This window comes from Pinus tabuliformis, chromosome 6, assembly GCF_031772625.1.
Source record: "Pinus tabuliformis cultivar Carrire ecotype Pingquan chromosome 6, CPIR1, whole genome shotgun sequence".
In the NCBI taxonomy this organism is placed as follows: domain Eukaryota; kingdom Viridiplantae; phylum Streptophyta; class Pinopsida; order Pinales; family Pinaceae; genus Pinus; species Pinus tabuliformis.
Window position 1 is genome coordinate 1,854,673,979 of NC_142292.1, and position 24,082 is coordinate 1,854,698,060.

Genomic DNA, 24,082 nt, shown 5'->3' on the forward strand with positions numbered 1-24,082 from the left:
TTAGATTTATTCACATTACTTAATATATAAAATACAAATGTTCTTAGCTAAATAAACATTATAAGTCTAAGGGGTACTTGGTTGTTGCCAATATTATTAGGGATTTTGCTACTTTATAGGATAAATAGAGTCCTAGTTCAAATCTTCCTGAATAAAAAAACATTAATCTACATCAATATAAACCACATCGGAAATTGAATCTCATTATTTTTTAAATTAGAGATGGTTCATACATCTATAAATGTACAAATCACTTTAACAAACTTATACCTCTCACATATATCTATTTATCAACTTAGATGAGAATTCATCTTTGCTGAGAGGAAGAGTTAAATAAAATAAAAAATTTCACTCGTGAAAACAAGTAAAATATAAAATTTCACTCATGGAAACAAACAGCCTGCAAAGTTGATGCAGAAACTAAACAAATCGTCTGACATTTCTCTTTAAAAATCCAAAACAAAAATCCCTGTTACTTTAAAATTCAAGTTCCTAAACCAGAGTCCCTGTCACTTAAAAATTCAAGAAGATAATGTTTGCCAAGTTAATTTAAGGGCATACAAGCATAAAAAATCCCGGTCACTATAAAATTCAAGTTCCTAAACCAGGCTCCCTGTCACTTAAAAATTCAGGAAGATAATGTTTGCCAAGTTAAATTAAGGGCATACAAGCATTCCTCATAGCTTTATGTTTTGGCACTCACAACCATCTTAATTTGGATAAATAACACAGCCTCCTATCATAAAAGGGCTAAAATTTCCTGTATTGTTCGCAGACGAGAAAGACATAGCATTATCTCAGTATGGAATATAATGTTTACTGCATTATGAAAGAGGAACTATATCATAACTAATACATCCTAAATTAACATGCTATGAACTATGCAAAAGCTTCAGTAAATTTATGTTTAGCGTGTCAAAGACTGCATTTCATTTTTCAAACCTCTCAATTTCTCTTCCAACTCGAAAAGCTGCGCACTCTCCTTCTCATCCAACCATTCCTCCACACTATTCAGCATCTGCACAATATCCGCTGCCACTGTCACATTCATCTCTCCCTTGCTCTCGGCTTCTTTCACTCTGCTTCTCATGTTGTAAACGTAATTCTCTAAATCAACTCTGGCACTGTGCTTCTTCTTTACCTCTTCATCCTCCCTTCTGAATCTCTCGGCATCACCCGTCATTTTCTCGATCTCCTCTTTGCTCAGCCGACCACCATCGTTCGTTATGGTAATAAAATTGCTTACCCTACTTCCCCTATCCCGGGCTGACACCTTCAGAATTCCGTCTGCGTCCAATTCAAAGACAACTGCAAGGCTTGGCACTCCACAACGGGCCGCCGGAATTCCACTCAACTGAAATTCACCCAGCAGATTGTTGTCCGCAACCATTGCCCTCTCGCCTTCATACACTGGAAAAGACACTTCTACCTGATTGTCACGCGCTGTAGTGTAAGAAGCCTCTCTCTGAGTTGGAATGGGAGTATTTCTGGGAACGACTACAGACATTACACCCTCTTTAATACTGACTCCAAGGCTCAAAGGCGTGACATCCATGAGGACGAATTGGATGCCTTCATTGTTCAAGGCTGCCGCCTGAAGTGCAGCGCCATATGCAACAGCCTCATCGGGGTTTATGCTTTTGCAGAGTTTTTTTCCATGGAAGAAATCTTGAAGGAGTTCCTGTACCTTTGGAATGCGAGTAGAACCCCCTACTAAAACCACTTCGTTAATTTGCTCTTTGTTCATCCCGGCGTCTTCCAGACATTGTCTGAGGATTCGCATGCACTTATCGAAGAAATCGGTAATGAGCTCTTCGAATTTGGCTCTCGTAATCTTCATGTGAAAATCCAGACCTTCGTAGAGACAGTCAATATCAATCATAGTCTCTACCACTGAAGACAAATTTCTTTTTGCCCTTTCGCATTCTGAACGGAGCCTCCGAAGGGCTTTGGCGCTTGTGGTAATGTCCTTTCTGTATTTTCTCTTGAAATTTTCAACACAGTATTTGAGCATCCGATTGTCAAAATCTTCGCCACCCAAATGTGTGTCCCCTCCTACAGCCTTCACCTCAAATTTACCTCCCTCCACAGTAACAATGGAAACATCAAAGGTACCTCCTCCAAGGTCGAAAACCAAGACGGTATTTTTACTATTGGAAGAATAAACCTCACCATGAAACCCATAAGCTATAGCTGCAGCGGTTGGTTCATTAATAATTTTCATGGCGTTAAGACCGGCAATGTTGGCCGCATCTCTAGTAGCCTTCCTCTGAGAATCGCTAAAATAGGCCGGCACTGTGATCACGGCATTCTTGACATCAGAGTTTAGGTATGCTTCGGCTGTCGTCTTCATTTTAACTAATACCATCGAAGAGATCTCTTCGGCTGCAAACATCTTCCTCTCGCCCTTATAATGAACTTGGATAACAGGCTTTCCATTGTCTCCGGCGACAACAGTGAAGGGCCATAGTTGAACGTCACTCTGCACAGAGGAATCAGTGAACCGCCTTCCAATAAGTCTCTTGGCATCGAAGACGGTGTTGTGGGGATTATTTGCAATCTGGTATTTGGCGGCATCTCCAACAAATCTCTCAGAGGGAGTGAAGGCAACAATGGATGGAGTGGTTCGGTTTCCCTGATCATTAACAATAACCTCCACTCTATCATGCTGCCAAACTGCTACGCAGCTGTAGGTTGTTCCAAGATCTATGCCGATTGCCTTGCCTTTACTCATTGCACGCACCTATGGGATTCAGAGGTTTGTATTATGCCAAGGAACAAGCTGTCACTGCATCATTCCAAGAAAAAAAAGCAGTCCTTCAAACTAAGCTCCTACACATTAGCAAAAAGAAAACCATGAATAACAGATTTAAGATGCAGATGAGGAAACCCTACCGAATAACTTCACTTTGTTTAAAAGTAATGGGGAGAAATCTCACGGAAGATAGAGCAAAAGGCCCGATGGGGCCGCCTAGCTAATGCCTGGAGGATAGCCCGCTTCTTCTGCCTCCGATGAGTTCACCTGTTCCCTTTGGTGCCAAATCTAACTGAATCTGGGCAGTGCATGGGCTAAATCGTAGGAGTTTAAAGTTGAACCTATCCTCTGGCAGAGGCCTCGCCGATTCACCTTCTCATTTATTTAAAAAACTTCAAAAGTGTCAAGGAAAAAAAAATAACAATCAAGAACGAAAGAAAAAGAGACTCCGAGCAAAATTCATCAACCAACAATTTGTCTCTTATTTATTTTAATTTCTTTATAAAACTCCGAAGAAACCCCCGTTAACAAACATTTACCCACGTTCGCACGATGGCCAGCAATAAAGACTCCCCAGAAACCCTGCGTGGACCAATAAGTCCGTACATCCCCCAAGAAATGGAGATATCATCATGATAAGTCCCTACAATCCACGACAGCGAGCAATAAAAACCCGTCATCTCGTGTTACAGATTTATACGTCGTTCAGTGTCCAGGTGCTCCCGATTCCAGCGGGTATACACAATGTATAGGCCAGAATTAAATATCCATGATCCCAAAAGGCTGGATTCAATGTGCACGTAATCAGTTTTAGATAGATAAAATAGGTAAAAGTGTAGTTTACTTAATGGTGAAATGGGTTTTTAAGAGTATTTTTTCAATTTTAATCAAGATATGGTTTTTAATTTTGGTCCTTTTTTAATTTTTAATTAGTTTTGAAAATTTTAAATAGATTTGATGAAATTTATTAAAGTTTTGAAAAAATAAATATTAAAGTCAATATTTTGAAAACTAAAAAATAATTTCTAATTTATTTATTTTGGTAGGTAATTATTTACAAGGGATTTGAACCAATTACCTATCGCAAATAGTGCCTTAACAGTGGACCCATTCACGATCAATCCAAAGCACCATGGGCAATTTCTAATTTACTAAAATGTAAAGTGTTTTTTGTTTTTCTTTCTAATTGGTTGATGACTAGATTCTAATTTTCTAAAATGTGAAGTGTTTTTTCCTTTTTCTTTTCTAATTAGTTGATAATTTTTGTTTTTTAATATTTTTTGAAATATAAAAATATAAAAATAAAAAATTTAATAAAAGTTTTTATTAGCCAAATGTTATAATAATGATTGTTGCACAACACAATGCCATGTAGATAGCTACCCACCATAATTTAAGGAAGTAGTTGCATAAAAAATAGATAAAAACAAGATATAAACCAATGTAATATGAAATTAATTTAATGTTAAATTTTTATATTAGTTTTTAGTATTATATTATTTAAAAATTATATTAAAGTATATTTAATTTAAATGTATATATATAATTTTATATAAATTTAAAATTATCAATAAAGTTATATTATTATTATTTTTTAAAATTATTAATTACATTTTGCATAGGAGGCAGGTACTAAGCAACAACGCTCCATATTACAATTTTAAAAACTTGAGTTCAAACCGTTTACTTTGTATAATTTGAGTGCTTTAAGAATTTTTCAGGGTATTGAATTCATTTATGCATTTTTGAAATTGTATAGTAGGATTTCAAGGAAAAAGACCATTTCATCTATAAGTTAGACTATGTAAATATTCATTATTCATTATTCATTATGTTATTATTATACTTTATATATAGAGAGACACAATCTAATTAATAGATGAAATGATTTCCCTAGCGGAAATGAGGAAATACCATTTCTAGCAAAATTACAATTTCTTCTAGTTTAAAATGCACTTTTGAATGCATGAATAGATTTAGCACTCTAAAAAATAATGGAGACACTCTAACTTTGCATATTAAACAACTTACAATTACAATTCTTAATAATTGACCAGCCTCGAAAATGGTGATTTCACCCATTAGTTTGACTACGGTGTATATTTATTTTACACCAAAATTATCTATATATATTACATGGGTTCTAGAATTTTAATTTAATTCTCAATAATTATTTGGTGGATGGTAGGGATTTAAACTCCATGAAATGTTCTAGGATATTCTTAGTGTTTTACATAAATTAAAGGTTGATATTTCTTTCGAATGGTGGATGGTAGGGATTTAAACTCCATGAAATGTTCTAGGATATTCTTAGTGTTTTACATAAATTAAAGGTTGATATTTCTTTCCAAAGTAGTGATGTTCTTTTTTGTTTTAAAATTATATTACTTAATTTCAAAAAATGTCATATGAGTATGGATTATGTTTTTTTGGGCACGTGGTATGCATATTGTAAAAAATTATATTTAAAATTAAGAATCCCCATGGAAAAGTGAGGATGAATTTTAAACACATAAATATTTAGTTTATATATTAATTATTTTTATAATTAATAATAATACTTTAAACTAAGTTATAATTTAGTTAATTTTTAAGATTGTTTCAATTTAACATTTTGAGATACATGATAAAGAAGTGATTTGATATTTATCATGAATTGATTTCTTACTAGTGATTTAATTTATATGTTTATGCTAGTTATTCATAACACAGAGGCATAATTTTGTTTATGTACTTTTTTTTTAATTACGAGTATTTCACCACATATGTCAAAACTTCAATTTAGAAAAAGAGGTCAAGCAAAGCTATTGTAGAAAGTCTTCAATATCATTTCGATTCTATAGAAAAAACGATAGAAGAAAGAAAAATATAATAATATATAGAATTAGTTAGAATGTTTCAAAACAAATTCAAACTATTACAAAATAAAATATTGGGATTCGAAACACAACTAAAAAATGAAAGATAGGATACGAGAATTGGAAAAGGAAAAACAATGAATGAAAGAAGAAAATTTCACATTGAAAGATATTATTATAGAGTTAAAAGAAAAACTAAATAGCAATATAGCCTTAAGTGGTACAAATAATAAATTAGATATTAAATCCATTAAAGAAGAAATGAAAAAACTAATTGAGCTCGACCACCAGTGCAATAAAAAATCCTTGAATATTATCATTACTAATATAAAAGAATAAAAAGATTAGGACACATTAGAAATAGTAAGAAAAGAACTAAAAATAAGTTACAAATTGAAACGACTTATCTAATTGAAGCAAGAATCCTTGAATATTATCATTGCTACTATAAAAGAATAAAAAGATTAGGACACATTAGAAATAGTAAGAAAAGAACTAAAAATAAGTTACAAATTGAAACAACTTATCTAATTGAAGCAAGAAGGTTGGAAAATCAGGCATAAAGATAGATTGGTCCATGTTAGGGTAAGATATAGTGGCCATAAATTTGGTAAATTAAGTAAATCTTGAAGCCTAAAAGGAACAAGAATCTTTATAAATAAGGATCTCATCCCAATAAACCAAGTTGAATCAAGGAAGGAGGTTAAAAAAGTAAAGGAGTCCAGAAAGGAAGAAAAATGGACAATCATTAGAAATAGAAAAACTATTGTTAGGGTTGGAGACCAAAATGAAAATAATAAATAGGAATTTGGTACACTATGGATCCTCTTTTGGAACTATCATAGTTTTCCATGGTTTAAAGGTATTAAGTTAAATTGGAGCCCGAGTGAAGTTTGTAACAACCCCTAGTTGATTTTCCATGTAAAAAGATATAAGACCAAGCTCATGGGACACATATTCCAAGCTAAATGGTGGGTAAAACATCATAGTGTGTAGAATTTTATTGTAGATTCAAACTGCAGATTGTGATATGCTAAAACAATTGACTTGAATCTACTCTACTCATCAGCAAAAACAAAAATTGATCGACGAAATCATGAAGAAGAAAAGGAAGAATTTCAATCACACATATCACAATAATTTTCTGGGGAAAGCCTCAGCGAAAAACCCCTATTATATGTATATTGCATTAACCAGAAGATTTGAGAAGAAAATACAATTCTTGTTCAACCCGAACAATCTTTGCACAAGTACAATCTATCTCACTGCTTCACAAACCAGCTCAAGCCAATACTTAGCCAAATCTGTTGCATGCCAAGCTCCTACTTCCTTGCCATGTTCCCTTGCGAATTAGCCCATATTTAATTGGGAAATTCCTCATCCATAACTGTGCAATCCATCCATGGGGCTTCCTCTGATTGCATGCACCATCGGTTTAATTTAAATGATATTTCCACTAATAATAGTGCATTGTCCTTGAACTTTAATCTCAAGTGGGTCTTCCTTTGAAATGACATGCATGAGTTATTTATGAGTGAATTATCAGTTATTTGATCGATCACTGCATGTGGATTAAATCCAATTTAATTCACTTGACCACTCACTAGTTCTTCCATCAGCTAAAACTAGATTAACTGAATTAAATAATTATAACTCAATAAGAACTCAACCTGGGCCCTAAAATTTAGGGATCACTTTACATGACTCTAGATAGATTCCCAAATCGAATGCACTGAGCCACCTAAGTAAAATTAAATTAGTTAACTGTTACAAGTTGTTATGAGAATTATAATTACAATTTCATTCCTAATTTAATTCAAGGACAAATTAAATTAGGATTTTTCTTGATGTTATTTTTAACATTTCTTGTTGTTATTTTCAACACTCCCTCTCAACAAGAAAGGAATTCAACTCTATCCTGATCTGGTACCTTTGGAATGTTCTGCATGCAACTCTTGTCATTGTTGTTGTTGCTACTACAACATCTACAACCAAAAAACATCCAAACAAAATAAATTGAATCAACTGTGTTTGCAACTATCTACTGGGAAAACTGTGTTGTTGTTGACTCTGCTCTTGAGCCTCCTGCTCTGTTATCAACACTACTCTGCACTCCTTAGTATATGACTAACATTGATCCTCCTACTACTAAATATTGTGGGCCCCCGTAGCAAGGTGATGATCCATGAGACAAACACACCTCAATAGACCCTGCCTAAATTTCTGCAACTCTTGGGACTATTTCTTCATATCATCCCAGAACACACCTGGAGGTATGGTTGCATGTTCTCCCTCTGCTCACTTGGCTCAAAATTCCCCCTACTAGAGGTCTCTGCTTCAGCGGATATCTCCACTCAGTCTCCTCTCTGCTTCTCTAACTGTGGGTGCTCCATAAATTCTTGAGGCTACTTCTGAGGCTGCATGTTGAGTGGTAATTCATGTTCCCTCTCAACCACCAAGTCTCTAACCTTTGCCTTGCTCCTCAAGGCTTTGCATGCATGAGCTAAATTTGATCTAATCATACTATTGCTACTGCTCTATTGCCGCTTCGACACTCCTGCTGCAACTACTGCAATAATGAGTCTCATCTCCCCAGATCTTGAAGTAATATCTTCCATAGGGTTTCTCCCTCTGAAACTAAACTCCCTCTGAGTCTCAATCTCCTTGTGGGAAATATCTCTACTCCTCAATCTACCAATATCAATGATCACAACTCCTTTTTGTGTCTCTAAACATTGGCTCATTGATCTACCCACTAGCAACCTTCTTGCTCCATTAAGAAGTCTACACATAGGGTATTTTGAACTGCCATGAACTAGAGCTCCATCAATCTGCAAGGACAACTTCGAATTCTTCTCTTCTATCGCGATTTCAGCTCCGATACCATGTAGAATTTTTTTGTAGATTCAAACTGCAGATTGTGATATTCTAAAACAATGGACTTGAATCTACTCTACTCATCAGAGGAAACAAAAATTGATCGATGAAATCATGAAGCAGAAAAGGAAGAATTTCAATCATACATAACACAATTATTCTTTGGGAAGATTTGAGAATAAAATACAATTCTTGTTCAACCCGAACAATCTCTGCACAAGTACAATCTATCTCACTGCTTCACAAACTAGCTCAAGCCAATACTTAGCCAAATATGCTACCTGCCAAGCTCCTACTTCCTTGTCCTGTTCCCTTGGGAATTAGCCCATATTTAATTGGGAAATTCCTCATCCATCACTATGCAATCCATCCATAAGGATTCCTCTGATTGTATGCACCATCAATTTAATTTAAATGATTTTTCAACTAATAATAGTGCATTGTCCCTGAAACTCTAATCTCAAATGGGTCTTCCTCTGAAATGACATGCATGAGTTATTTATGAGTTATCTGATTGATCACTGCATGTGAATTAAATCCAATTTGATTCACTTTTCCTCCATCATTTAGAACTAGTTTAACTGAATTTAACTCAGTTAAACTGAATTAAATAATTATAACTCAATAAGAACTCAACCTGGGCCCCTAAAATTTAGGGATCACTCTACATGACTCTAGATAGACTCCCAACTCAAATTTACTGAGCCACCTAATTCAACCTAACTTACAAGTTGCTATGAGAATTAGAATTAAAATTTAATTCAAGGACAAATTAAATTAGGAATTTTCTTCATGTTATTTTTAACATTTCTTATTGTTATTTTCAACATAGTGGGTGTCACTTTTGGTTTATTTATGGCTAAGGAAATTGGCAAAGGAATTGAGGCATTTATTGGCATTTATTTATGAAAATAAAGGAAAATAGGAGAAAAGGAAGTTGAAGAGACAGAAATTTGCATGCAAGAGAAATTAAAGGAAAATGAAGAAAATAGTGGCCCCAATGATAAAAAGAATTCTGAGGATTAGTTCACAGATTTTTGTCAGTTCAGTTTTGGAGCTATTTTCCATTCATTCATTCTCTCATACTCTTGCACACTTAGAAAGAAGGAAAAGGAAAGACGGTAAGTGCAAGGAACCACATGGATCAACAACTACAACTAGCTTGCTTTACATATATCGAATTGCATGTATGGTTTTCTTTCTAGTTTTGGCATGCATGGTATATGCATGTGGTTTCTTAGTATGTGTTGTCATTGGCATGCATGGTACATGCATGTGGTTTCTTAGTATGTGTTGTCATTGGCATGGAGAGTTGTCTAGATTGACAATGGTTTTAGCCTTTCCTTGCCATTTCTTCGATAGCCATGGTCTTTTGGGTTTTTTCCACTTGTTGTTTTCTGATTGGTGCTCAGGTTCCTTATGGTTGTGGGTTGAGTTAATAGTTCCTGGAACCGTTGGTTGGAACAAACACTTTGGAAGCCCTAGAACAACTTAGGTAGAGTTACTGGTCCTAGAGCCTAGGTTGGGATAAACACTCTATAGCCCTTGATCGGTTAAGTGACTAGTCCTTGGAGCTAGGTTGAACAAACACTCTGGAGCCCTAGAAGGTTGTGGTCTTACTTATTAGTTCTTGGAGCTGAATTTTGGAACAAATGCTCTGGAGCCCTAGAAAACTTAGGTAGAGACCAAACTGATTGGTGTTAATGATGTTCGACCGTGAGGTGGAATCACTGGTTGAAGGTTGAGGTGGTTTGTCCTATGGAAACCCTGATTTTTGTCCAGTGTATTCCATGAGATCCCACATTCATTCTTGGAATATGGCATGGGGGTGATTGGATGAAAGAGATATTTGGTTCAACTCAATTTATGGTCAGGTGGTATGTGGAAGTCCCTAGCTTGGTTGGAATTTTCATATGTTAATATGAGGTATTTTCTATTGTGATTAATTATCATATGTATTGATTATGATAGTGATATTATGGTTGAGTTTCCATGGCTTATATGTTGGTTTTTTGCTGGTTATTATTCTTGTTATATGTTTGTTATAAGCATGGTTCTATATCAGGTTCTAGCTATGGATCTTGATATGTTTTGTTTTGTTGATGAAAGGTTAATGAATGCATGAGATAATATATATTATTACAGTTATTATAAGAGGGCATTAGACCTTCTTGGTGATTCTCATATGAGTATCAGACCCTTATGTTCAAATATGCATTCATGACCTATGGATTACATGTTCTCATTATGTTTGATGAAATGACTGTCATGGTGAGGTCTAGTTAGGTCAATTCCTTGATCAAGTTTTGTATGTATGTCTTTATATTGATGTTATTTATCATTGTGGAAAGTCTCATTGAGTTATGGGCAGTGGTCTGGAGGCTATCTTGAAATGGTGGCTCAAAATCCAAGACCGCACCCTCTGAACTGGAAGTTTTGGGTTATAACCACACCCTTTCATGATTATACATGCAATTGGAGGCATATAACCACATGGAGGCCTTGTCATGCATGCAGTTCTGGTCCCATGCCACTAAAACAATAATCTAGCTCACGGTTTGGGCACTTGGAGTGATTCTTTAGCCCCTAGGTGTCTTGTAAGCCCTGTAGGACGTAAGTTTGTGGTTAGTAAGTTATTGTTTTTTGGCCCCACTTCCTTAATTGGATATAGGACATAGATTCATGTCATATTAGCTCTCATCTCATGTTTACCCTGGCAGGTTGGTTAAATCAGGGTAAATGTGGGAGGGGTGGTTACACAATTAATATTATTTTTTAGTTTAAACATGGGAGCATGATGAGTCTAAGGTCCCTCACAAAGATGGATTCATTTTGTGGTCATCTTGGAATAATAAATCATCTTATAGAGGAATGGAATTATATATTAAAATGAGTATCTCTCCTCACAATTGACTTCATAGGATAGACCCCCTCAATCAGTACATTTGGATCAAAATCTCTCACATCAATGCTAAGAGGATTTATATAAAAATTGTTATTTCTCACCTATCGACTATACCATTTATATGAAAAACAATATAAATAAAAATTTCCCTTATGATATGTTAGATTATGATACTCACAGTCCAATGAATGAAGCTAATATCCCCTTCTTAGGGAACTTTAATGCTATCACTGCATCTAACCAAGATATTATTCTAAGTAATGATTCAAACCCTAATCCTCTTTGGCTAGATTAGGACCTTGATTTAGATAGTAGATTCAAAATAAACTCTAAGGACCTAATTGAGAATTTAGTTGGTATTGATTTAGTCAAACTTTGTAGCTGGCAAGGATTTATAATTTGTAATGCCGTAATCAAGTGGCCAAACTCCATCCTAATCACTTGTATTCATGGGCTTGAAAATAGTGTCATGGATTATGTGATATCTAATATCCCTATTTCCAACCAAATTGTAAACTTTAATCTCTTAAATGACTACGAGCCCAACTATTTTCATAAAACTTTAACCTTAACAATAAACTTTGCCATGCAAAACAAGCACATCCATGTGAATTGGGAGAGTCAAAGTCACATGATTTTTGGAAAGAGTAAAATTGATCTATTCTTAAAGAATTTAAATAGGTATTTACACCACTTAACTTATAAGGTTAACATTGAAAACATCTATCATAATTATATTACAACCCTCTCTACTACCATTAGCAAGTTCTCTACCAAGGTGTCTATGTCAGACCCTAGAAAGTTTTGGAGTAAAATTCTCATATGTAAGACTAAAGAAAATCATTTGATTCCTTTGAAGAACTCAAATATTTACCTTAAAAACTTCTAAGAATCCTCTAATTCCATGGACACCATTTTGAATGCCAGTATATAGGATGATATATTTTATTTGGAAGACATTGAGTTTGGGGTTAACCAAATCACTAATGGAAAAGCTAAGGACATTGAAGCTACCAAGTTGAAACTTATTGTGTCTAGACGTCAAACATGGGATTATATTTTATCACACATTATCTTTGATAGCAACATGTATCTCATTTTTGTTCATTAGTTATGTGCAATGACCATTTAATCGTACTTCACCCTCTATTTCTTGGATTTGGACCTCAAACATGGGATTCAAGAGGCATGGGTTGTCCTTCGCTTCCTTTTCCAATTGATTGTAGCATTCATCGATTGATCTATTTTCTGAGGCACATCAACGTTAGGGTTTCCCACTTGGATTCATTACTGAGAATCACATCACAACTACACAACTGCTACCAAATAGTACTAATTCCCAATGTTGAGTTTGAAAGTACTCATCTTTACAAAAATGTAATGCAATAAAAATACATGCATTCACCTTTAAACTTGACAAACTTGTCTTTTACAAAAAATGATGAAAATATCATGAATTCGGCCTCACACATACTACTGCATATTCAATTTGTGCACATAATACACTGTCCACTAAGAGGTGGATATGTATTACCACTTTTCAAGGATAAAAATAATTCATCCATCCTACAATCTAAATGGTTTAATTCACACATTCAACTCTCTTATTCAGAGTGTTGTAGCTGCAAAAAATTCTCCCATAGATCAAGGCAAGCCAGTAAACTTGTTGAAATCTAGGTTGTCAACTCCTTCCTGGAAGAATTCACTGAGCATGGATTCTAGATCATGTAGTAGGATAGAAAGTGCACATGGCATGCTTCCATTAATTCCTAGACAAATGATAAAAATTGGTGAAGATAAATTCTCGGAAAGTTGAAACAAAATAGAAATGAATAAAGGTAAATTAAAACAAGTTTATGATGTTGATTGCAATAAAAAGAACTATGATCTTTTCTCTTCAACGCCGATTCCCAAAAATAATTGCACAACACCTAAGGTTTCCATCTTTCTTGGTTGATCCATATCATGAAAGTAATCATCAAAGGCCTACAAATCGTGTGGATCTCCTTTCTGATTCATCCCAAGTCCCTATAAGGTAAATATTCTCCCATTGCCTCAAATTTAGAAGTTATTTCACCTAAATCTGGCTTCAGTTTCTTAGCCAATATTTCCTAATTTTCCCCAACATTCATTAGATAGACATATTTTCTTTCATTGACATTATAAGCACATTAAATCCCGTCAAAGCTATCTTTTGATTTTTTGTGATGGCCTTATATACCACTTCCAAGAAGGGTTCCTCTATTTTACTTAAGTCTCAAGCCAATTCCTTTAGAACCTCAAAATGATCCAAGCCCGCTATTGGTTCTCAACTTGCCAATTTTTATCAAGATCCCCTTTTAGAAGCTTGTCTCTAAAACCACTAAGAAGAAAATTCATGGAGAGAAACTATGAAGGAAGGTGAGGAGGAGGGTTAAAGAAACCACGAGTAGATAACAAACATATCATAGTTGGACATGGGACAAGGTTGCTTGCAGTTGGAGTGGGAGCATCATTTTCCAAAATTCCTCTTATATAATTGCATTTATATTAAAAAAAACACATCTAAAATGTCATATTGGTTGCAATACATGAAAAAAATTTATATTTGTATGTCAATGAAGATAGAATCAACATCCATAGTGCATTAATGATTAATCATTCAAACATTAAGCATCTAGAATCTATATTCTAACAATTTTAAACAAACATACAAATATTTAAGAATATAATAGAAAGTAGATTATTAACTTATGAAATGAAATAGGTTGTCTAGTAATTGTCAACAATAACATGATCGAATAGTTATGTTTATGAAATAAGCCATCTAAACACCATATTATCAAGAAAAAAAGGTCCAAAACAATAAACTAAGCTAGTTTCTAAACACCTATCTATAAAAGAAGTGTTCACCAATTATGAAAGCACCCATGTTGCCAAATGTTGTAGTTGTGGGGTAGCACTACCATGCATGTTCCACTACTCCTTAAAAAACAATGTTCTACCATATATTATATCGAGATCCTCATCCTTAGTATCATCCCTCATTCCTTTCCTCTTTTATATCATTTTCCATTACCTCAATCCTCTAGGTACATTAATGGGCTCCACTCAATTTTGATGAAACATCCTAATATAATTCCTATATAGTAGAAAAGGCTTAACATGTCTTATATATATTTTTTGGAGTAATACATACATTTTTTCAAATACCATGCCAAAGGAGTTCAAAAATAAACACCACCAACAATGGGGTACATATAGGGCTTAATGCTCTGCATTAAATGCCAATGGCATACCCTCATACATGATAGAATCCAATGAAATGTTGCAATCCAATCAATCCTTAAAACTGTTAAGTCTACTAAATTTTGAATGGGATATGAAATTCTATTTTCTCCATATGATGTTTGATAAGGTTGGAATCACTCTCAAACACCTTAAAACAATTGATGGTAATGTTAAAAATTTAAGTAAAAGTTGACTTTTACTTTAAGAATTTAACATTTCCATTAGGGAACATCCATGGAGTTCTTAGGAAGCATCTAGGGAAAGTCCAAGCAGTCCCATGGGCGCATCCTTGAGAGTTCCATGTTCCCAAATTGGTAGGGGGTGTTTCCAAAAGGTCCAGAGAACGTTCCCAGATTTTGGAAGCACGCTCCCAAGGGCTCTCTTGCTCAAAGCATGATTTGAGGACTAGGAGCTAGGAGGGGGTTCTTGTAACACTGTGTGGGATAGCAGCAAACAATAGCATCTCACAAGATTTTCTAAATCAAGACATCCAAGGAAAATGTTGTAGTTTCTCGAGGTTCTATTCTTACACTACGCACTACCACAACTTGGGTTGTACACATGGAAATGATGTTGAGGTTTATTGCTTAAGATGAATACGTTATTTTTATATTATATTTATTTATTGGGTGATGGGTGCTTTAGCATAATTTAATTCTTTGATTTCTAGTTCTTCTTCATGTCAGTGAACAAGGAAGCATTGGGTGAACCTGCAAAATGATTAGAGGTCAAGTACAAGCATATTTATATCCAAAAGCGATGTAGAAATATAAGGTCTTAATGAATATCTTATCTGAAACATTTAGGTGAATATCTTGTTGAATTAATTATTTATACTATGTGAGAAATTGTTATTATTGGTATATTTAACTTTTATTTTAGGAATGATGTTTAATATTGTTGCAAAATATTGACTTCATGGGACCTTGAGAGAAGTTATTGAATTATTGGAATGGGGAGTGAAGAGAACACTGTGAAGGTCATATTGTATGGTTTTGGAGGGATAGATAAGATCACCCTCATAGATGTTTCTCCAATGGTTAGCATTGAAAGATGTAAATATTCAATAATTCAAGATTTTGAGAATATTGATTCACCTCCAAAAATAATAAAACCGCAAAACTGGGTAGTAAGAGATTTGATGGGATCTACAAATATTACACAAATAAAAAAGCATGAGAGTAGCATGTTCAAGGATGTTTATTCTTTCATTTAATGTTTTAGGCAAACACAAGTTTAACTAACGTTTACTAAAGGTTATGGTTAAGGGAAAGAAGACAAGGTTGCTTATTACTGCACATGAATTAAATGTGTAAGACATGCATACTGAAAGCAACACCAAATAATGTCTTATGAGAGCCATTACATCTATGGAGGTTACGAATCTATCGAAAATAAAAATGTTTGATGACATGGAAAGATTATTATATTTTCACCAAACCAAGTATATAATAAATAAATGTGGTGGAATTCTCTTAAAGTTAGTAGTAAAAGTGTCCTATACATTCCTTCATTCTTTGAATAAAAGGGTTGGAACAGAGTTACCAACTTAATGAGAGTTGTAACTTTAAAACAAGAACTCTAGCCCCAAAAACCCCTATATTTGACAAAAAAACATGAAAAAGAACCCAAAAATGGAAGGTGTTGATGTTTTTGTGTTTGTTTCTTTGATTGTTTTTCTTTTAAGGTTAGAATTCAAAAAAAAATTAACAACCATGTTATTGCATCAACATCATTTTTTTAAGGTTAAAAATCTAATTTTTTTTAACAATGACATTAAAAATAGTTTTTTTAATGCAATAAACATGAAAAATCACCGTGAAATCGAAAAGTGTTGCAACATTTTATTTTTTTTCGTTGAAATTCCAACAATTTTTAGATGACATTAAAAAAAATATAATGACCTTAAAAAAACCTTAAAATTCTAATAGTTTTCAACGATAACGTTAAATATAAAATATCATAACTCCAAAAAACCTAAAAATTCCAACAATTTTCAACCATGCCATTAAAGATAAATATCATGACTCGGAAAAACCTTAAAATTTTGACATTTAAAACCAAATATCATGAATAAAAAATAAATACGTAAATCAAAGAGTAATTATAGAGTAATTTCTTTTTTAAATGGTCAGAGTATAACTTTAAAAAAAAATTAGCCTAAAGCACATTGCAACAAAAATTTAAAAATCAACCATGAAATTGACATACGGTGAGGGTGAACTTGACCAACTGCAATGAAAGCTTAAAAATAATCAATGACATTGACAGAGAGAAGGGGCAAAATTGATCCATTGTAATGAAAACTTTAAAATCAATTATTAAATTGATAGATAATGGGTCGGGTTGCTAGTTGAGCATTGATAGGTAAAAGAGAGAGAGAAAGAAAAGGAAAGTAAAAAAAAAGAAAAGAAAAAAGAAAATGAGAAATAACTAAAAGAAAAAGAAAATAAAATAAAAAAGGAAAAGAGGAGTAAAATAAAAAACAGATAGATAAATAAAAAACACAAAACAAAAATTAAAAAGATTACAAAAATAAAGCTAAACAAAACTTAAAAAAAAAGGAAAATAAATTAAAACATAAAAAAGAAAAATAAAAAGTAAATAAAAAAATAAATTAAAACATAAAAAAGAGTTTTAAAAAATGAAAAAACAAATAAATAAATAACATTTATTTTAAATATAAAAATAAAAAATGAAAAATGATAAAAATAAAAATAAAAGTAAAAAAAAAAAAAAAACAAATTAATCCAAAAATAAAAACAAAAATTCAAAAAAAAAAAATAATTAAAAAAATCAAATATAAAAAAACAAATAAAATAAAATAAAATAAACAAAATTAAAAACAATTTAAAAAATATTTTTCCTAATTAAAAAATGTATTTAAATTATATTAAAAATAAGAGAGTGAAAATTTCCACAATTATTTAATTTTGTGGAAGATTTTTGGATGAGGGTGTGTACTTGATTTTAATTTTGTCTCAGTGAACACTCGACCCATTATTAGGGACGAGAAAAAAAAAATGATGGCAAACAGGTGCTAATGGGCCTTAATAAAAGATAGTTTCACTAAGCCATACAAATTTAAGTAATAAATTAGTCGAAGTATTCGTTAAAGAAAGGACAAGTCAAAAAGGTTTGAATTGAAATCTAATAAACAATTATTGATTAAAGAAACGAATATCTAGTTTAATAAATTAGGAAGTTTAATTGTAAATATTTAAACATGTTAATAAATTAAGAGGATTAATTTTAAATATAAATACACATAAATTAAAACCACGAATAAGGATGAAAATAGATGCAGTGAGGAATGAGGAATAAGGTTAATGAGAAGTTAAAAAGGAAAAAAATTATTAGAGGAATTAAGATTGGAGAGAAAGAGAGAAATGGAGAATTGGAAGATTAGAAATTGCTGTGAGAAAGAGAAGAAAAAATAGAGAATTGGAAGATTAGAAATTTGTAATAGAAAGAGAAAAAAACTTTTTTTTGAGAAAAAGACAACGATGAAAAAATAGGAGGGGGATAGGGGGTGGAATTATTAATGAGCGAGTTGATTGAAGGTTTTCAAGATTGGCTTAATTTAAAGCCATATACTCCATTGATGTTATTAGGGTAATTTTTTATTTCGATAGATTCCCTAATGATTCGGGAGTACTAAAGGCAAGGATTTTGGATTGGTCAAAACAAAATTAGTTGTTTCGAATTAAGAGAGTGGTCAACAATGAAAATTTTTGATAGATGCAGATGATTGGTGTTAGCTATATGCTCTTGAATGAGAGCTTTGAAAGGATGATCTGTCCAACCAATATAAGACTCCCCACATGAACATGGAATCTGCTAAACCTATGAGTTTAGCATGGGTTCAAGCTTATCTTTGGTAGATCAGAACATCTGCTTCAAATTTTTATGTGGTTTAAAAAATGGTTTAGTTCCTTTTGGATAAGACCTTCGAAATGAGAGTAGTGGTTCCTTTGATATAGGGAAGAGAGACTTGGCCTTCCTAAGGTGAAGAGGAGTTAGGGGGTAGATTTAGGATTAGATACTGAAAGAAAAGCTTTAACGAATACTTTGATTAATTTATTACTTAAACCTAATGAATAATTGGTACTATTCATTATATGGTATCATTTATTTAAGGCTCATTAATACTTGCTTGTCATCATTCTTCTTTCTAGTCCCTGATGATGATTGGTGGAGTGTCCAACGAAACATCATACAAGATTAAAATCCTATATACAATTTCATGAAATCTTCTACAAAAATATTAAAAACGACCCAATATTAAAAAATAATTTAAAACATATATAAATAAATTATATTAAAAAAAATAGAAAAAATATTTAAAAAATAAAATAAATAAATAAAATTTAAAAAATAATAACAAAATAGAAATATTAAAACAAATGAAAAAAAAATACAGGGGAGGGGATAAGGCGACCCATAATCCCTCACGGTCTCTTAAAAAAATATCATTTTTAATTATTTTTTCTAACTGAAGGTTATTTAGAGGAAGCAGGATGTGCTGGCACGATCTTAGCTAGGATAGTCGTCATCCTTCTTCTCTATGCTGACGATATTGTTCTTCTCGCAAGGTGCCCATCTGATCTTGATAAGCAACTTAGGCTTCTTAAGGATTTATGCTCTACCATGGGTATGACTGTTAACACTGACAAAACAAAAGTTATGATTATCAAATCCAAGAAAGACACTTACGCTAATTTTATGTATGACAATAATAACTTGGAGGAAGTGTATTCTTAGAAGTACCTAGGAATTGATATTCATCACGAGCTCAACTAGAACTATAGCATCGAGAAAAGGATTAATGGAGGGTGGAAAGCTTATTTTGGTCTTGAAAATAATTGTAAACCGGCAAACCTCGTAATGTGGGATAAAAAGAAGTTCCTCTTTGAAACTTTAGTCACTCCTGTTATCTTATATGGATGTGAGGTTTGGGGTTGTAGCATCTCTAGAGAATCCTGGAGAAAGATTGAGCAAATCCATAAGTGTTTTATAACGTATAACCAGAAAATTAAAAGCAATACACCCTATCCTATTCTCCTTATAGTAGACCTTCTTTCCCCCATCGAGAGCCTAACTATGATTAGACTTCTGTTGTACAAGCACAAACTCAATAACATAGGAGATCATAGACTTCCTAAGTTAGCTTTAGATTCCAACCAAAACCACCTAAGGCTCAAACGAGGTTGGTATAAAGACACGAGGGCCTGGTTAAACCATTGGGAGATCAACGAGAATGTTGCATTGCAAAACATTAATAACATTAAAAATATTGTTACTTCTAAATTCAAAGAAAAAATGTGGTGTGAGGAAGATTTAGCGGCTAAAAGAAAATTAAGTTATTATAAGAAGGTCATCAACCCCACCCTAGAAGATCAAAAGTATCTCTCTATTTTAACTAGCTCAAAGAAGAAAATTAATATAGCAAAGATTAGAACGAACTCTCATGAGCTCCATAGTGAAACAGGTCGTTGCGCAGTTCTTAAAACACCATGGATGGAAAGGATCTACCATCTCTGTGAGAATATGAACATCGAGGATGAAAACCACTTCCTCTTAGAGTGCCCCGCGTACAACCACATTAGATCTCAGTTTCATAATCTTTGTCGCAATACTGACCTTCCTAGCCTCTTACGATGTCAAAATTATAGTAAGCTCAGGAGGCTTCTCTCCAAGCCTTTTGAGCATAGGAATAAAATCTTAAATCAAACTAAATAATTTGTTTTTTTAGGTCCGATAGACCAAAGTTTGGTTTCAGTGGACGTTAACCATCATCATCATATATTTTTGGGATTGAACTTCTTTACTTGGTTACAAAAGGCTTTCTGACATGGTTTTTCTAATTATGCTACCATCAATAAAAAAATTTATGTTTTTATTTTTAATGCTTATTTTTTTTAATGTAATTTTTTAATATATATTTTAAATTTATTGTAAAATTTTAGTAATGTTTATTTTTTATTTTAATATTTTTTAGAAATGGTTTGTTTTTTTCAAATTTGCTTTTTTTTTTCAAATAAATTTTGGTTTTAACTGGTTTATCATGTTTTAATTTTGTATTTATTTATTTTCCATTTTTTGTTTTCAATGTTGTTTTTTTTTTTGGGTTTGCTTTCAATTTTTAAATTTTTTAACACTTTATTTTTATTTTGATTTTTTTTGGTTAAATTTGATTTATTTATTTTTTTTATCTTTGATTTTTGTTTTTTTTTACTTTAAATTTTCTATTTTTTCTTCTTCTTTTTTTCCCTATTTTTTCCATAAAATCATTAATTTACCATATTATTTTTCACCGAAAAAAAGTCCTGAAATACACACATTTTAATTATATCCATATGCAAGATCCGTTATTTCTTTGTGTTAAAAAATATGCTCTCGGTAAAAAACAACAACCAAAAATGAAATAAAGAAAGAAAGTTGATATTGCATCAATATTTTTCAAAATAAGCATGAAAATCACCATCATTCTAAAAAATATCCATACTTAATGCATAAGAAAATTTAAAGTGTCCAAAACAATCCTTAAAAAAAAGGAGTCGATGTTACATCAACACTTTTCGCAATTAACATCAAAATCACTAACATTTAAAAAAATGTACATACTTAATACATAAGAAAATTTAAAGTATAAAAAATATACTTAAAAAAAAGAGAGGTTGATGCTACATCAACACTTTTCAAAATAAACATGAAAATCATGATCTTTTGCGACCTTTAAAAAAATGAGAACTTGATACAGTTATATGACGATAACTTTATTTTGGATTATAGTAACAAATATGACGAGAGACAAAAATGGAAAATAAATGTATATTATAATAATAATAATAATATCCATTTTTAAGGTCACGGCCAAGCCAGACACCAAATTGGTGTATGAGACCTCCTTGTTTGTGGGACAAGGGACCCACCAAATTGGTGTATGAGACCTCCTTGTTTGTGGGACAAGGGACCCACCTCTGCGCAACGATTTGACTACTAAGTCTACGAAGGCATACATACTCTACCCCCCTCTGGTTTTGAACCTGTAACCTCTTAAGAGGAAACACATGTTCTTAACCATTAGGCCCACTCAAGTTGTATATAATGTTAATATAATGTTATATTAACACTTCATCACTAAAAATCATAGGAAGTAAAAATTTTGTTCCCTAATGGAAGTCAATTTAAGAGTGTTTTAAATCATAAGAAAGCGGGGTACAAAATATCTGAACTTTAAAAATAGGGTAATACATTTTGTTTGATACAATATCTATTTTGATATTGATTCAATTACGTTCAATCATGACATGTAAGAAATTTACAAGATTCAAAGAGATTTAGTTTTGTAAATATAAAGATCTCTTATACTAACAATAATATTAGACTCCATGCATAAGATAATTTAGAATTCTTTAACTTGAAAATTAACAAAATAAAGAAGAAATCTAACAAAATATTTTAGGATTTGTGTTTTTTCAAAAGTATTTTTTTTTTCGAGAGATGAAATATTATGTTATCAATCCAAATATTTTGAAAATTTAAAATTATTAAATGTGCACATTAAACGCAAAAACTTAACCAAATTCACAACATTCACACTTAATCAATATGAGGACACTCAACCCATTCTCTCAAAAACTTAAATTTAACCAAAATTTTAATTGGGAAGGAAGAAAATGAAACATATTTTTTAAATTGGTAAGGAAGAAAATGAAACATATTTTTTAAATTTAAGCGTTTTGAATTTTATTCCAATTTATATAATATTAATTATTTTATTTTTAATATTCATAATTTTTATTTTTTATCATGAATTTCTTTTCATGCATAATAATAAGAAGTTTGGTTTTAAATTTTTGTGATCCATATTGATTTCGATAAATTCTTTAATCACATCATAAATTTTTGGTCAACATTTCGAACTATCTAATGTTTAAATAGCAAGGATACATCTCTTCCAGAGTTAACCATTAGGAAATAGCTGTTATGAATTAGCCGTTAAAAAATTAGTTGAATAAATTTATTATTATTTTGTTATGTTTTATTTTAATTTATTAATATTTTTAATGAAAATAATATTGAATTGAAAATTAGTTAGATTAATTTAATAATATAATAAGAATTGAATATTTGTAAATATATAATTAAAAATAAGTTTAATATGGTTATTATTAAAAATGAATAATATTCAACAATTATATTTAAATATTATTATATTAAAATATTGGATAATATTTTAATAGGGAGGTCAAAGAGGATATAAATTGCAATATAAAAATAAAAATAATCAATTATTAATTATTATATTTATTAAAAAAAAATTATGAAAAGAGGGTGGGGATCCAACTTCTACTTAACTTCCAACCATCGTCCCTGTTAAGATTAATAGCACATTTTTCAATTTCAATGGCTTCTCGAAGCTTCCTATGATGGAAGTGATCAATCTTGGCGATGACCCAAGAATCCTCGACGCAGACATGGTGATTGGATTTCACTGCATGTTTAGCTAAAGCCGAGGAACGAGAGTGGTTGTGCTTAATATCTGCTGCATGTTCTTGGATTCTCTGGTTAATGGAGCGGCCAGTTTCCCCAATGTAGGGAATCCCACAAGAACATGGGATGGAGTAGACCCCTTTCATGTCTTTAGGGTTTACAGGGTCTTTGATGGATCTAAGAGAATTTCTAATGGTATTAAGGGGTTTGAAGGTAGCAGAAACTTTGTTCTTTTTGAGGATATGAGAAATATTATCGGTGGTCCCTTGAATAAAAGGAAGTTGAACACTAGAGATTGTATCGTCACAAGAAGGTTTAATCCTTGATTCTTTACTAGCCCTTAGAAAAGCTTTGAGGCCTTGCTGCATGCTATAGCCATTATTTTCAAAAACTTTCAGAAGATGAGATTTTTCCTCTTCTAAGTGATTCTCATCAGAAATTCTTAGAGCACGGGTCGCAAGGGTGTTGAGAACCCCGAGTTTTTGTGCTGGAAAATGATGAGAACTGGCATGAAGATACTATTCAGTGTGCGTTTTCTTGCGAAAAACCTGGTGAGAGACAGTACCATCATCCATTCTAGAGAGGAGAATATCAAGAAAAGGGAGACATCCATCTACCTCGATTTCCATTGTGAATTTGATGGAGTCAGATTGGGAATTAAGATGGTTGAGAAACATATTTAATTTTTCATGACCATGGGGCCACACGATATTAGTATCGTCAACAAACCTCTTCCATCGCTTGGGGCGGAGTGGAGCAGAGGCTAAAGCTTTGCTCTCAAAATCTTCCATGAACAAGTTGGAAACTATAGGGGAAAGAGGAGAACCCATTGCAACCCCACAAGTTTGTTCATAGAACTCACCCTGGAAGCTGAAAAATGTAGAGGTAAGGCATAGACCAACCAATTTGGTTGTGTTC

The 24,082-nt window shown here is 32.4% G+C and overlaps 1 protein-coding gene across 3 annotated transcripts; it reads right to left on the reverse strand.

The window, feature by feature from the left end:
* Positions 1-474: 474 nt before the first annotated feature.
* On the reverse strand, positions 475-3,189 carry LOC149266447 (heat shock cognate 70 kDa protein-like). 3 transcript variants are annotated; one of them, XM_089396469.1, is made up of 2 exons: positions 2,940-3,189; positions 475-2,788 (listed from the first exon to the last, which is right to left on the reverse strand). In XM_089396469.1, the coding sequence occupies exon 2, from the start codon at positions 2,732-2,734 to the stop codon at positions 908-910; it is 1,827 nt and encodes a 608-aa protein (XP_089252595.1). In that variant the 5' UTR covers positions 2,735-2,788; positions 2,940-3,189; the 3' UTR covers positions 475-907. The 3 variants fall into 3 exon arrangements, with proteins under 3 accessions (XP_089252595.1, XP_089252586.1, XP_089252579.1); XM_089396460.1 differs by having other exon boundaries at positions 475-2,832; XM_089396453.1 differs by having other exon boundaries at positions 2,896-3,189.
* Positions 3,190-24,082: the final 20,893 nt, after the last annotated feature.